General features: G+C 38.3%; 2 protein-coding genes across 3 annotated transcripts in view; both read left to right on the forward strand.

Moving 5' to 3' along the window:
* The window catches only part of LOC103710912 (protein LIKE COV 1-like), a 10540-nt gene extending 6507 nt beyond the window's left edge, over positions 1–4033 (forward strand). Inside the window, exons 3-7 of one of the 2 annotated variants that reach the window (XM_026806170.4) lie at positions 536–645; positions 1550–1717; positions 1791–1888; positions 3308–3434; positions 3514–3647. In XM_026806170.4, coding sequence (XP_026661971.2) covers positions 536–645; positions 1550–1717; positions 1791–1888; positions 3308–3434; positions 3514–3596 — 586 coding nt within the window. In that variant the 3' untranslated portion in view covers positions 3597–3647. Of the gene's footprint in view, positions 1–535; positions 646–1549; positions 1718–1790; positions 1889–3307; positions 3435–3513 lie in introns of both variants that reach the window. The other variant, XM_008796839.5, reaches the window with a different exon arrangement.
* A 2611-nt stretch (positions 4034–6644) lies between these two features.
* On the forward strand, positions 6645–10838 carry LOC103710911 (uncharacterized). The gene is made up of 4 exons (XM_008796838.5): positions 6645–6858; positions 7348–7877; positions 8913–9098; positions 10382–10838. Exons 2-4 carry the CDS (start codon positions 7410–7412, stop codon positions 10658–10660), a joined length of 933 nt encoding a protein of 310 aa, XP_008795060.4. The 5' UTR covers positions 6645–6858; positions 7348–7409; the 3' UTR covers positions 10661–10838.
* Positions 10839–12849: the final 2011 nt, after the last annotated feature.

Raw genomic sequence — 12849 nt, forward strand, 5'->3', positions numbered from 1 at the left:
TATATATTTGCCGAATGTGTGTTTAGCATTTTTTATTAAACAAAAGTGATATGATAATTGTGTCTCCGTCCATCCATACATATATATTTTCAAATTGAGGGTTAAGGAGGCACTAGGAGTGACCAGTCTTGCCGTCATATATATATATTTGAAGAAGAATCTGAATGCAGTTGAGGATGATTACTGAAACATGTGCAAATGCAACAGTGTTACTACCTACTTGGTCAGTTTTGGTTAAGACTTCCAAAGGAAGCTTATAATGATTCTTTTTCTTCCTTTTTATGGTCTATTTTGCTTGTATGAAATGGATTGATATAGTGCAATACTGCTGCATTGTGATCCTATTTGATTTGATAAAATAGGAATAGCTTGCACTAGTAGATATATAAAACATTGGATTCAGTAAGAGACTGACAAGCGAGTCCCAAAATTATGTTGGGTTTTTATGATTAATATGAAACGAAAGTGAGCTTTATGCTATATCATTTTTTTTAACTTGTTACTTGTTTTCCTTACCTCTTTCTGCATCTTGCAGTGTTATCTTGTTTCCAATAGCAATCACCTTCTACATCACCTGGTGGTTTATCCATTTTGTGGATGGATTTTTCTCTCCAATTTATGCTCAACTTGGAATCAACATATTTGGTATGCATCATTATTCATATAGTCCTTCTATTTGGTTATGAATTTCTAGTTTAGTATTCTATGCTTGATTTATGGATGCCATTCCTTTTCCCTTAACATGTTTTATGCTTATCATCAATTTGAGAACTTATCATGCTTAAGTCATTTGACTCTTCATTAAGCTGAACTAAATGTTTATTATTTTCTTTTATTTTATGAAATGTGCTATGGATCTTTTGCTAAATATTGTCTAGATTCATCAGTGGGCATCACTGTGTTTCCTTTTAAATGGCCATCAGATTTCTGGCTTTTCTTAACAATCTAAGTGTCAATTACTAAGTGTTGCTTTGTAGCTCCCAAATTCCATCAACAAAATAAAGCCGAAATTTTGTTTTTTTTTTATCTGCAAGAGTTTAATGGTAAAGTTTTCATTAACTTATTGAGTTCTTACTTGCCATTTTTTGTTTATGCAGTGAATGAACATGTGAATATTTAAGTGCCAAAAAATTGAACTGTAAGCTATTGCTTTCACTAGAAAACCGACCATGTATTATTCATCTTAATCACAACTATTTTGCATAAAATTGCCATGGCATGAACAAGGAATATGCTAACCTGGCTTTATGCTGTGGGGGCTCTGTTTGTTTTCTTATTTTAGTTTTGCTTGATGTTTGTGGGTGGGCGGAGGGGAGGTATCAATGGAGCTATTTTGTTGATTTCTCTTATTTGTTCTGCTCATTCTTCATTCTTTTTGAGCAGTCATATCTTCTGCCCTACTCGTTATTGCTTTTATCATATGGTTAGTTTTTGTTCTTTGCTCTCATTGTCAGCTAATTTTGAAGTTCTTTTAAATTAAATTCTTATGTTGCCTCCTGTTTCTAACATTCCTGATATAAAACCTGTATTTATTGCTTGACTTTGTTAGGACTTGGTTTTGTTACTTCCATATTGTTCATCTTCTTGGTTGGAGTGTTCATGTCATCATGGCTGGGGGCATCTGTTCTTAGCCTCGGCGAATGGTTTATCAAGCGGATGCCATTTGTTCGACATATATATAATGCGTCCAAGCAAATTAGTGCTGCCATATCACCTGGTGATATTCCGTCACTTTCGTGATTATGTCAGTCTGTTAGTTACTTTCTGTTGCTAACATTCTCTAACTGCAGATCAAAACACACAAGCCTTCAAGGAAGTGGCCATCATAAGGCACCCACGTATTGGTGAATATGCATTTGGATTCATCACTTCAGCTGTCGTTCTTCAGGTCTAAACATCAGGCACTGAGTATTATTGGTTTCATGCATTTTCATTACCACACGTGCTCGTTTGTTACATTAAATTCTACGATGGTTTCTGTAAGTCTATGGTATTAATTTGGATTATCTTGGAAGGTTTTAGGAATCTAAGTTATAAATTTAGTTAGGAATCTAAGTTATAAATTTTCTTGCTGCCAGATGAATCGAACCAGATGTATATTTTAGTAAACAAAAACTGTTTGTATTCCATATAATTTCACAAGGTGTTGGAAAGGATTAAAAATGTGCTAAATTACCATATAAGATTAAGGGGTTTGAGATGGAGACCATTTGGTGGATAGGTTTGTTGATAGTAGGCTGGTTGGACAGGAGACTAGGCTTGGTAAAGCCAGCCAAAGCTGATTCTCCAATTTGTTGGGATTTTTCTTATTTGTTTTTCTCATCACGGATTAATTAAACAGAGGGGTCATCAAATAAGATAGAAGTGTTTTTTTGTATGAGATGTAGAATATTTTCTGAACTTTTTCTGTTAATTTCAACTTGTTGGGGAGACATAAGGGCTCAAATGATACTGAAGCAATATCTTGTGCATAAAAAAATAATGAGTGATTTATGTAGTTTCGGGGCTTGCGGTTAACTTTGTGGAAATAGAAAGAAGGGATAGTTCTATGGTAGAAGTGGAAGAAAATAGTGAGAGAACTAGGATGCCTTGGAGTTCCACTAGTATGGGTTAAAGAGATACGAAGATATTGATATTTGAGAATTTAGTAGTATGATCATGTAGTACAGAAACTTGAGAAGAGGCCATAGTAAGAAAGGGGGCTCCAATATGTTAATGAGAGGCCTAACTAGATTAAGATGAATATTGTGCTGAAGGATGTGGTAATGGCTCGTATTTAAAAGCATGTGACGTTATGTAGGAATGAGTTATGAAGAAAGGTCTTGATCCCATCCCTACTTAATGGATGGATGTATGTATGGATGGATGTATGCATGCATTGCATGCATGCTTGTTAGTTGTGTACTTAAGGTCCTAATGATGGCCTTCATAAGACTAAACTGAGCACATTGGATGCATTAGGTCCAGACCCAAGTCATGGTGCTGGATACAAGTCAAAAGCTTACACTTGTTCACTTATCATGACAGTTCACCAGGGCGTCTTTTCTGCTCACTAGTAGGGGTCCCGACCCCCACAAAAGGGGAGGGAGTCGGCTGAACATCTCAGCCATTGGCAGGAATTTCACCCGCATCCAATCCTTAATTCTGGGTTTTCCTACATGGCTGCATATATGTATGCATATGCATGCAGAAATCTAAGTCAAGCGCGTTGGTTTAAATTCAGCTATATTCTCTTTCATCCTTCGTCAAATAATTATTATTATTCATAATTTTAGTAGTAGGATAATTGATATTTTTTTCTCTACAGAGTTATTCTGGTGAAGAGGAGCTATATTGTGTCTATGTTCCAACCAACCATCTCTACATTGGTGATATATTTCTGGTCAATGCCAAGGATGTCATTAGACCAAACTTATCTGTCCGCGAAGGAATTGGTAAGCTACCATCTTCTTGACCAATTCTCTTGCAAGGCTATAGATGCTTATTATTCCTTTGCTGTTTTACTGAATGCAGTCATAATTGAGCTGGTGCTTTTACTGTTCTTCAGGGAAAAAAAAAAGAAAAAAGAGAAAAGGCATATTGTCAGTTGTTCCTAATACTATAATGTTAATGATGTTGTTTAATCATGTTTACGGTGCAGAAATTGTGGTCTCAGGGGGCATGTCAATGCCTCAAATTCTCTCAACGCTGGATTCACATACAATCCAAGTGGATAGAACCAGATCTAGTCGAAACTGAGTTGCACACTTTGTTTTCTTTTGTTAGAGCTGCTAGAATTGATCACGTGGTTCATTCCTTATGGTTTCAGTTCGTCAAATTTTCGTTTTTGTATCGGCGAGCCAAATTCTGATGGCATGTAACATTCTCCCTCTATTTAGGTTTCTGTTGCTGTGTAAAAAGTAGATGAAGCTGATAGCAGATATGGCTCAATGTTTTGTATGCGTTTTACATCAAAAGAACAAGGTTTATTTCAGCTTTGAATATGTGCACTCTCTTAAGATTGTGGGTCAATTAAGAAATTGAAGTGGTTCCATATTGCAAATGTCCCTACATTCATAATCATTCGTGGTGTGACGGATTTTTTGAGCTGCTCCGAAATTTGTTTTCCTGCATTCTGTTGAGCTACGTGACTCCATTTGCATCCCTCATGAGCAAATTTTCCCTTTGCAACTTTCCATTCTCATGAGCATCTTAGCCCATTTTAGGACATGGAGACAGAATCGAGTTAAAATGCCGACTGATCCAAGCTCTGCTCATTGGATGTGGTGGCAGCCGTGTTCTCTTTGATCAGCACAAGGCGGGCGTTCGAACTGAGTGGCAATACAGGATCAATGACTCGTGTGGCAATGTGGGGTCCTTCTGTGAGCTTGACATCAAAGAAAGTTGGTGAATTTCTACCAAAAGGAAAAAAAGAAGCTGCATGATACATCTAGGTCATGGGGCCTTGACAATTATTGTGGTTGTGAGGTCCTTTTCATAGTTTCTTTCTTTCTTCACTGGAGACTTCTTATTTTAACAATATTGCCTGTAACCCATTTATGAGGGGAAGGTACCAACCATATTCTCCAAATGATGGATTAGTTCCTATACCGTAGCATTTCTTCCGTTCCATGGAAAACAAATGGGGGAAACCTGATACTGTAGAATTGAAGTTTCCAAGACACCCCTCCCCTCCCCACCCTTTCCTCCCTTTCTCTTATTTGCGAGTATTTTCATTAGACATTTTAGGTTCACAAGATCGTCCAGTTCTTTTGTGAAGTTGAAAGTTCACATTTGCCTCTCTTTGATGTCTTATCCTAGGCTTGTGCATAACTGAGGTCCAGAAAATCGGTTTTTTTTTTTTTTTTTTTGTGGGCAGGCTGATAGCTGCTTGTGGTCGTCGCATATCAAAGCTCACCGTTGTTAGAGCAAAGCTGCGGGCTGTTTGGAAGGATTTATCCTATGCAAGGAGGGTTTTCGGTGGCAATCGGGTGCATCTTAAGGGGGACTCTTATGTGGTGATCGATTGGATTCAGGATGTGGATAGGTACGGTGACAGTTATCCACTCATCCTTGAGATCAGGAGACTGGCTCAGGAGATGGATGATTTTCATGCTACACATGTGTACCGAGAGGCGAACAGAGCAGCTGACTGTATCGCCTCCTACGTCGCCTGGCACTCTGGAGAGTTTTTTTGGACATCTGTAGCTGATAGTCCCACTCCTTTGTTTTCTTTATTTTCTTTTGATATGGCTGAATGTACTCAAGTTAGAGTTATATGAACTGTCATTTTAACTAAAAAAAAAAAAAAAGGGTTTTACGGTGGGGACACGTAGAAGGACCATGTTCAAACGTTCAGAACACTTCTTAGTGATTGGAACCGGGAAGGGACCAAGGTAGATGAACTGTTTTCGCTTGAAGATTACATGATTACCATGAAGAATACTGTGCTGTCTTACAAAAGATGCAATCGACTGTTTGGGACTAAGCATGCCAAAATGACGATTGGATACCTGAGAGAAAGGCATCTTCTAACAGGCCCCATGCTTCCAAGTCGGCTCTTCAATGAGCGCTGCTGCTAGTCTCAAAAAAAAAAAAAAGCTTCTTTATAATTATTCCTTGTTGGAATATAGCGATCAGTTCTGTCATTCAGCTCTGAAGTTGGAACATGCAACCTCTCACTTCAAAAAAAAAGAAAAGAAAGTATTTTTGTATGTTATATGATGAAAATATTTTGCACAACCTATGTGTGACATAAATGTAAAGAGAGTTTAAGGTGCCAATAAAAACAACCAAAAATTTTGACCTCAGCCGTGCAAGTTAATTATTTGATGTATAGTCCTAATGCATAAGTGCTCGCATTCGTGCACACGAGGCATCCCTCATGCAGGTGGGTATCTCATGGATTTAACCTGAATCCGACCGGTCTACAGCTCCTCTTGGACATGGTGCCGAGCATCAACCATCTTTAACCTACAAGTAAACCCACACAGGCTATGCCTATGCCTTAAAGACTGCAAGAGTGCTTTACCCTTTCTTTCAAGAATCAGATGCCATCAATAATATACTATATCCTTAGGGAACAAGAAGGCTCTTGATAAATTACATCGTTATATAACAATCCAACTTCTCCAGGCGGTGAAGGCTGTCATGCGGGGATAGGCTTGTCTCTTCCTTCCTCCTTCCTCTTTTTTTTAAGCAATATATATATATATATATATATATATATATATATATATATATATAACAATCCAATAATACAAACCTACTGCCATTAATCAATCTATAACGACATACTATCTAAACCCACCGTATTCAGGGAAGAAGCCAATAAAAAGGGAGAATATAAAAAGAAAAAGAAACCCGGGAAAAGATTCTCTGCCGACGCTTCTCATTCCAATCCCGCCGATTTGTCCGGGCTCGGGAAAGACCGGTAAAAGAACCACAAGCCCGCGCTCACAAGCAGTTGCTGTTGCCCCAAACGCCAAACAGCCTTACACACCAATCTTCCCTTCGTGTAACATTCTGGGACCCACACGTAGTGTCTTTTGGACGGACTGATCTTGGCCTGACAGTGTTCGAGATAAGACAGCAGATCCTCGCTCACTTTCACGTTTGGCTTCTGTTACGGGCCGACACCCGAAGCTAACTCAAGGCTCTCCACGTCCGCTGTCACTCTCCTTGGTCTCTGCTTTCTTAATGGTGGAAGCAGCTCTCGAACTCTGCTTTTCCTTCTCCCCGCTGGGCTCCATTGGGAATCGCCTCGTTTCCTTTTTCCCCTTCGCTGAGAGAGAGATGAAGGGAGGAGTGATCTCCGCTTTGTAATCGGAGAGCTCTTCGATCGCCATTGTCGTCTCGAAGAAGGCCTTTCTTAGAGAGGTATATGTTTGTCTCTCTAAATTTGGTTAAGTTTGGATTGTAGATCGATCATGGTGGCGCTCCCGTTTGCTGAATTCGAATGGTTTAAAGGTGGAAATTTGCAGTAGAATTCTGCTTTCCCCTGCTTGGTTTGCTGTAAAATTTCTTTTGTTTTTTTTTTATTACGAATTTCGGAAATTTTGTGGGTTCTTTTTTATGGTTTTTCATCTAGAGTGGAGGCGAAGGAGGTATTAGAAATCTGGTGTCTCTTAATTCTCCTTTTCCCTGAAGAAATTTTCCATAATTCCCTAGCTTTTTAGGGTTTTTGAGTTGTCCCTAGTTGCTGAGAATTCAGGAAACCCAATTAATAAGCTATTTCTGGAAAAAGAACAAGTTTTGAGTTCGCCTAACTTTATGTTATAAGATTAGGTCTTTTATCGCATTTGCTGATTTCTCGACTGAAATTGTAATCCTCAATAGCTCCGGTGTTGTTTTTGGAATTCTTGTTAGGATTGGCCTGCATTACCATCGCTTCTCGAACTAATTCGGAAGAGGAATTCATTTAGAGCAAGATGATGCATGCTAAGTCCGATTCCGATGTAACCAGCTTAGCCCCCTCATCCCCACCTCGGTCGCCGAAGAGGCCGGTGTATTACGTGCAGAGCCCATCCCGGGACTCCCACGATGGCGACAAGTCATCGTCGATGCAGGCCACCCCTGTTTACAACAGCCCTATGGAGTCCCCCACTCATCCTTCCTTTGGGCGCCACTCGAGGACCTCCTCAGCTAGCCGGTTCTCGGGGACTTTCTGGTCGTCGTCAGGTCGGAAGGGAAATCGGAAGCGGGTGAATGATAAGGGGTGGCCCGAGTGCAATGTGATTCAAGAAGAGGGTTCATATGATGATCTTGATGAGGACAAGGGGCTCTCACGCCGCTGCCAAATCATGCTTGCACTTCTGAGTTTTGTTCTGCTGTTCACTGTCTTCTGTCTGATCATATGGGGTGCAGCCCGGCCATACAAAGCAGAGGCGGTCGTGAAGGTATTCTTACAATTACCATTGATATCTGTATGTTTTTTGGGTGTCTACTTGCTCCATCATATGGATGCCTTCCACTAAGAAAATGGAACAGTTCTGTTCGCATATTTGCCGAAGTTTCAAGTGTAAGCTTGTGTTTCCATATTTTGAATCATGTTTGCATCCACTCCCTTCTTTTGGTAAAATGAAAGAGAGATGATCTAGCGTGAAATCACGATCATGTTCTAGGAGCAATTTGGAAAGATTAAGATTTTTTGTTTGTCATAGCCCTGGAAATTAGGGAGAATTATGAGATCCAAATGTTAGGAGAGATTTAAAAAAGAATACCAGAAATAGTTCTGTCATCTGTGAAACAAGATCTTTACAGACTCGTTATCAACAAACTCATTATTGATTCATAAGTTTTATCTGAGAAATTTTGCATTCATAAATAAACTGGATTCTTACCACTAGTTGTGATGAACTCATGAAAATGATTATAAATGCTGTCTTAAAAAAAAGGAAAAATACTTTAGGTTTTATGAGTTATTTGTTGCATTATTCAGTATCAGCGAAGGAATGAAGAGAAAATGCAATTGCAGTTTTCTATGGGGAACCATGATATGTTTTGAGTAGTAGGACCAATAAGTAACTAAGGAACCATGAAGTGTTGCTTATTTTGCCTCAGATGGGATATTCATCATTATCACATTTCATGTTTTCATTGCAAAATTAGTAAATCTCTGATGTGTATGCTCATGAGACTGTTATCTTGACATGCCGCTCTGGGCCTATTACATATGATTATTTACATCATCATAAAGTCATCCTGTCCATCTTACACTTTTTTGCCACGAAAAGTGTAGATAGGAAAATCTGATCATAAAGGTGGCACTATCTTCTTTCTTATTTAAGAAAAACAAGTTCAATCCTCTCTGCACAAATAGTTTAACTATGTTGAGTGTTAAATATGAGCATATAACCTAAAAGCTCCTTGTTCTATCTTTTATCTCAACAGGACTATTGACATCTCTTTTAACCATCATTCTGCTGTTTCAGAGCCTGTCAATGGATGACTTTTATGCTGGAGAGGGTTCAGACAGTACCGGTGTCCCTACCAAGATGGTCACAGTGAACTGTTCAGTGAAGATAAATGTGTACAATCCTGCTACAATGTTCGGCATTCATGTCACTTCAGGCCCTATCAATCTCATCTATTCTGAGATTACAATTGCTACTGGCCAGGTAAGTTTGTCTCCTCCTCCTTGATTTTTGAAAGTATGTGTAATGTTCCATTTTCTTGTCCTGTTATACTAGAAACTTGAGAAGCCATCTATTTGAAAACAAACATTTCACATGCATGAGCAAACTCTGTGATTTCCACATAGACAACTTCTTGCAAGCAAAGTGTTTCAGGAATTTGAGAATTCACCTGACTGGAGGGCTATCTGAACCTGTCATAAATTAGATGCTTGCTTGCCTGCACATTCCCTTCTGCAATTTTAGTTGGGCAACTTTCTTGCATGACATCATGCTTCAACTCCATTCCAAGGGAAGGGCATTAATCATTTTCGTTTATGCACAACTTGATCAGTTACACACTTCAGGCTTTTCTATTATTCAGGTTGTGAAATTAAGAAGCCTTGGTTTTCTCACCCTTTTACTCTTAAAAAAGAAAAAGAAAAAAAGGGTGCTTGCACACACAGGGACACACTTGATATGGCAGTTCATAAATGATTTTCACATGGTTTGAATTTATGGTCATGATATTTTGTTTAAATTTTTGCTTTTCAATTTTAACCATAACGTGAAGTAGCCAAAACACTCAAGACATAGAGTCCTGTATGATTTGGTTTATTTTGCCCTAGATGAATATTGTTATTACTAGAAGCATTGTTTTATTTAAATGAATAAATTTTATTGGAGACAACCTTAAACCAGCTTGTATGCTTTCCAGAATTTCAGCTTATGAATCTGTCCTTTTCCTTCCTGCAGGTTTAAGCTCATTTTGTGTTTCACTATGTTTGATTCTGTTTTGGGTTGTTTCAGCTGAAATTGTCTAACAAATTAAATTGAATCTTTTTGATTCTATGCTGCCGTAGTCAATATCTGAAATCAAAATTATAAACTGAGTATGCTATTCTATGGTTAGGTGATACTGTTAGAGATATTTATGGACTGTCGACTTTGCAGCATGTTCCCTGTTGGTTTTCTTAAATGCCTCGTGGCACTGTCGGTCTTATATTGGCCCACCTTGCCTTCATAAACAATAGCATTAACTGCACTATACATCATCAAAGTGTTCTGAACTACTCAATCATGGCTGTATTGCATAGGCACAGCCATTCAGATTTGATTCCTGAGACGAATTATAGACCGGTGTCTCTGTTCCTAAGCCTTGATAACTAATTTCATATTCAGTTCCATAGCACAGCATTCCTTAAACTTGGATAAGGTTGATCCTTACAATTCGAGAAGTTCAAGTGCTTAGAGGAACTAATATGGCATTCGTTTGCATTTGATTACAGTTGAAGAAGTACTACCAGCCTAGAAAAAGCCATCGGACTGTCTCTGTGATCTTGCATGGAGACAAGGTTCCTCTATATGGGGCTGGGGCAGGCTTGGCTCTATCAGGCAAAGGAGCTGCAGTCCCATTAACTCTGGAGTTTGAGATCATATCTCGGGGCTATGTGGTGGGTAAGCTGGTGAAAGTAAAGCACCGAAAGCATGTGTCATGCCCTCTTGTTGTAGCTTCTCACAACACCAAACCGATCAAATTCAAGAAGAACTCATGTACCTATGTTTGAGTTGTAGCCTCGGTGGTAAGAATAATAGCAAGGAGCTGTTAATTAGCTGTCCATTAAAATGAGAGGGAGAGAGGAAGGTGCATTTCATTCATATATTTGGTATTCCAGCGATTATATTTGTTAATCGAAGAGATAATGATATCTATTTGAAGTTTGCTTCTTCTTTTTTTTGTTTCAATGCTCCATTCCATGGCGGTATCTGATCAATACAATCACTCTGCCTTCTCCTGCACTTCTTTTAAGAGGAATATACTATGCTATCATTGTGTAAGGCTTATGAATTTCGGTACCAAGAAGCAGTAACTTTCTGTGGCATGGAGGTATGTATATGCACATGCTGGGTTAATTGCTTTGTTAATTGCACATATAGACTAAATACTAGAATTGCTTCAGGAATCATATTTGGCTTGTAGTTGATGGGAACACTAGAGGGTTGCCTTATCATTGCACCGGCTTTTAAACTGCTAAACAATATGTATTACTTGCTATAATCTTTGTAGTTCCATGCGAGGTCCGTCTTGTCCAATGTTGCCCTCGATATATAAATCTTGAAATTAATCTTGTTAAGAATGTCTATAAATGTTGTCCGACATGGAAACTTGCTTTGGTTCATAATGTTAAACTCATATGTATAATGGACAGTTTTTCTTTTAAATTTGTTAGTCTTTCCACCATGGTCTTAGATAAGTAGTAATCTTTTCATACCATTATGAATGATGCTGCAAACTTTCAGTGCATAATTTAAACTTACGATAAGTTCCCCAGTGTATCAAAATATTTTATCCCTTCTCAATGTCAAGGAACAACCAGCATTTTATTTGAAACTTTGCACAGCTCTGGCTTCATTAATCAATGTGAAGCGGGAGTTTCAAAAGATCAGATACGCTGAAGAACAACCAAAGCAATAAGTACTTTCACAAGGTTGACATTGCCACCTAAAGCAAGTAAATTCTATGAGAACAAGAATCCAACGAGGGAAAAAGATTGACATCCACAAAATCTTTGTGAAGTCGAGTTTCTCGATAAGGTTGAACACAGATATCAAGTTCTTGTTAGAGAAAAATCATACTAATGTAAAAGTAATTTAGCTACTATTGTTTTATGTGTTGGACGAAGAAAACATGAACATGAGTAACAATAGACATCTTTTCTCCAACTTGGCCTAAATTCTCTGACTTCATCTCCTTTCCTAGCCTGTAGACTTGGCCCCATGTGTCCCTCCCATTGGTAGTCTACCTTCATTTCATTTCAAATCCTTTTGACTGTTTTGAATTGCTCCTCTGCTTCTTTCTTGTTGCTATGTTTATTCTGTTTTCTCCAAAATGGTTGCAAGGTCTCCGCGTCCTGCTCCTTGGTGAAAGTGTAGTCCTAAAACAAGTCAAGAATTACAGAGATCGTATTAGTAAAAAGAGGCACAATAAGAGTTTCAGTAATGCTGTGATCTCCTAATAACGGACCCCTATACAAAGCATGATTTACCATTTTATTAAAATTTGTGATTGTCATTGTTGAGGAAAATTTGAATCAAAACCTTTGAGACAGCGAGTATATCACGAGGCAAGGAGGGAAAAAGTAGATCTACGTGGTTCGACAAGATTTGTTTACATCAACGGTGAAGACAGCAAACTGGAAATTCAAGATTTGCTTACGTCTACGGTGAAGACAGCAAACTGGAAATTCAATATGTAACAGAAGATTACGGAATTTTTTTTTCCTCACAAACCCAAATCCTCATACACCCTGTTTTCCCTCCTCTGTTTGTATTTTGTGCCGCCTCTTATCTCCTCCTCTCACACCTTCTCTAACCCTAAAGCATCTATACATATATATATATATATATATATATATATATATATATATATATATATATATATATATATATATATATATATATATATATATATGAACCGGGTTAAAACTGGATAAAGAAACCAACCCAAATAAACCGGTTTTACAGGGTTTGAAACAGAGAAAATCAAATAAAATAAGAAATTTGCAATTGCTGCCTCATCTGGGTTGAAATCAAGACACACTCAACAAATCTCTACATTGGCTTGATTTTGACCAACCATAGAATACATCTAAAACTTCTCTAGCTATCTTCACTTCAGCCCTTCTAGGCTCTCAGGTACTAACAACACCAATCAAGTCCAAGTAATGCTTGAACTTGGCTTCCAGAAGGAGCTTAG

Source organism: Phoenix dactylifera, chromosome 5 (assembly GCF_051530095.1).
Source record: "Phoenix dactylifera cultivar Ajwa chromosome 5, Ajwa_hap1_PhDact_Kaust_v1.1, whole genome shotgun sequence".
Lineage (NCBI taxonomy): Eukaryota > Viridiplantae > Streptophyta > Magnoliopsida > Arecales > Arecaceae > Phoenix > Phoenix dactylifera.

Excerpts from the sequence above, each read along its gene's own strand:
- LOC103710911 (XM_008796838.5), top strand. The coding sequence starts at position 7,410 with ATGATGCATGCTAAGTCCGATTCCGATGTAACCAGCTTAGCCCCCTCA. Across the intron at positions 7,878-8,912 it reads AAGCAGAGGCGGTCGTGAAG|AGCCTGTCAATGGATGACTT; the intron begins GTATTCTTACAA and ends CTGCTGTTTCAG. Across the intron at positions 9,099-10,381 it reads TTACAATTGCTACTGGCCAG|TTGAAGAAGTACTACCAGCC; the intron begins GTAAGTTTGTCT and ends ATTTGATTACAG.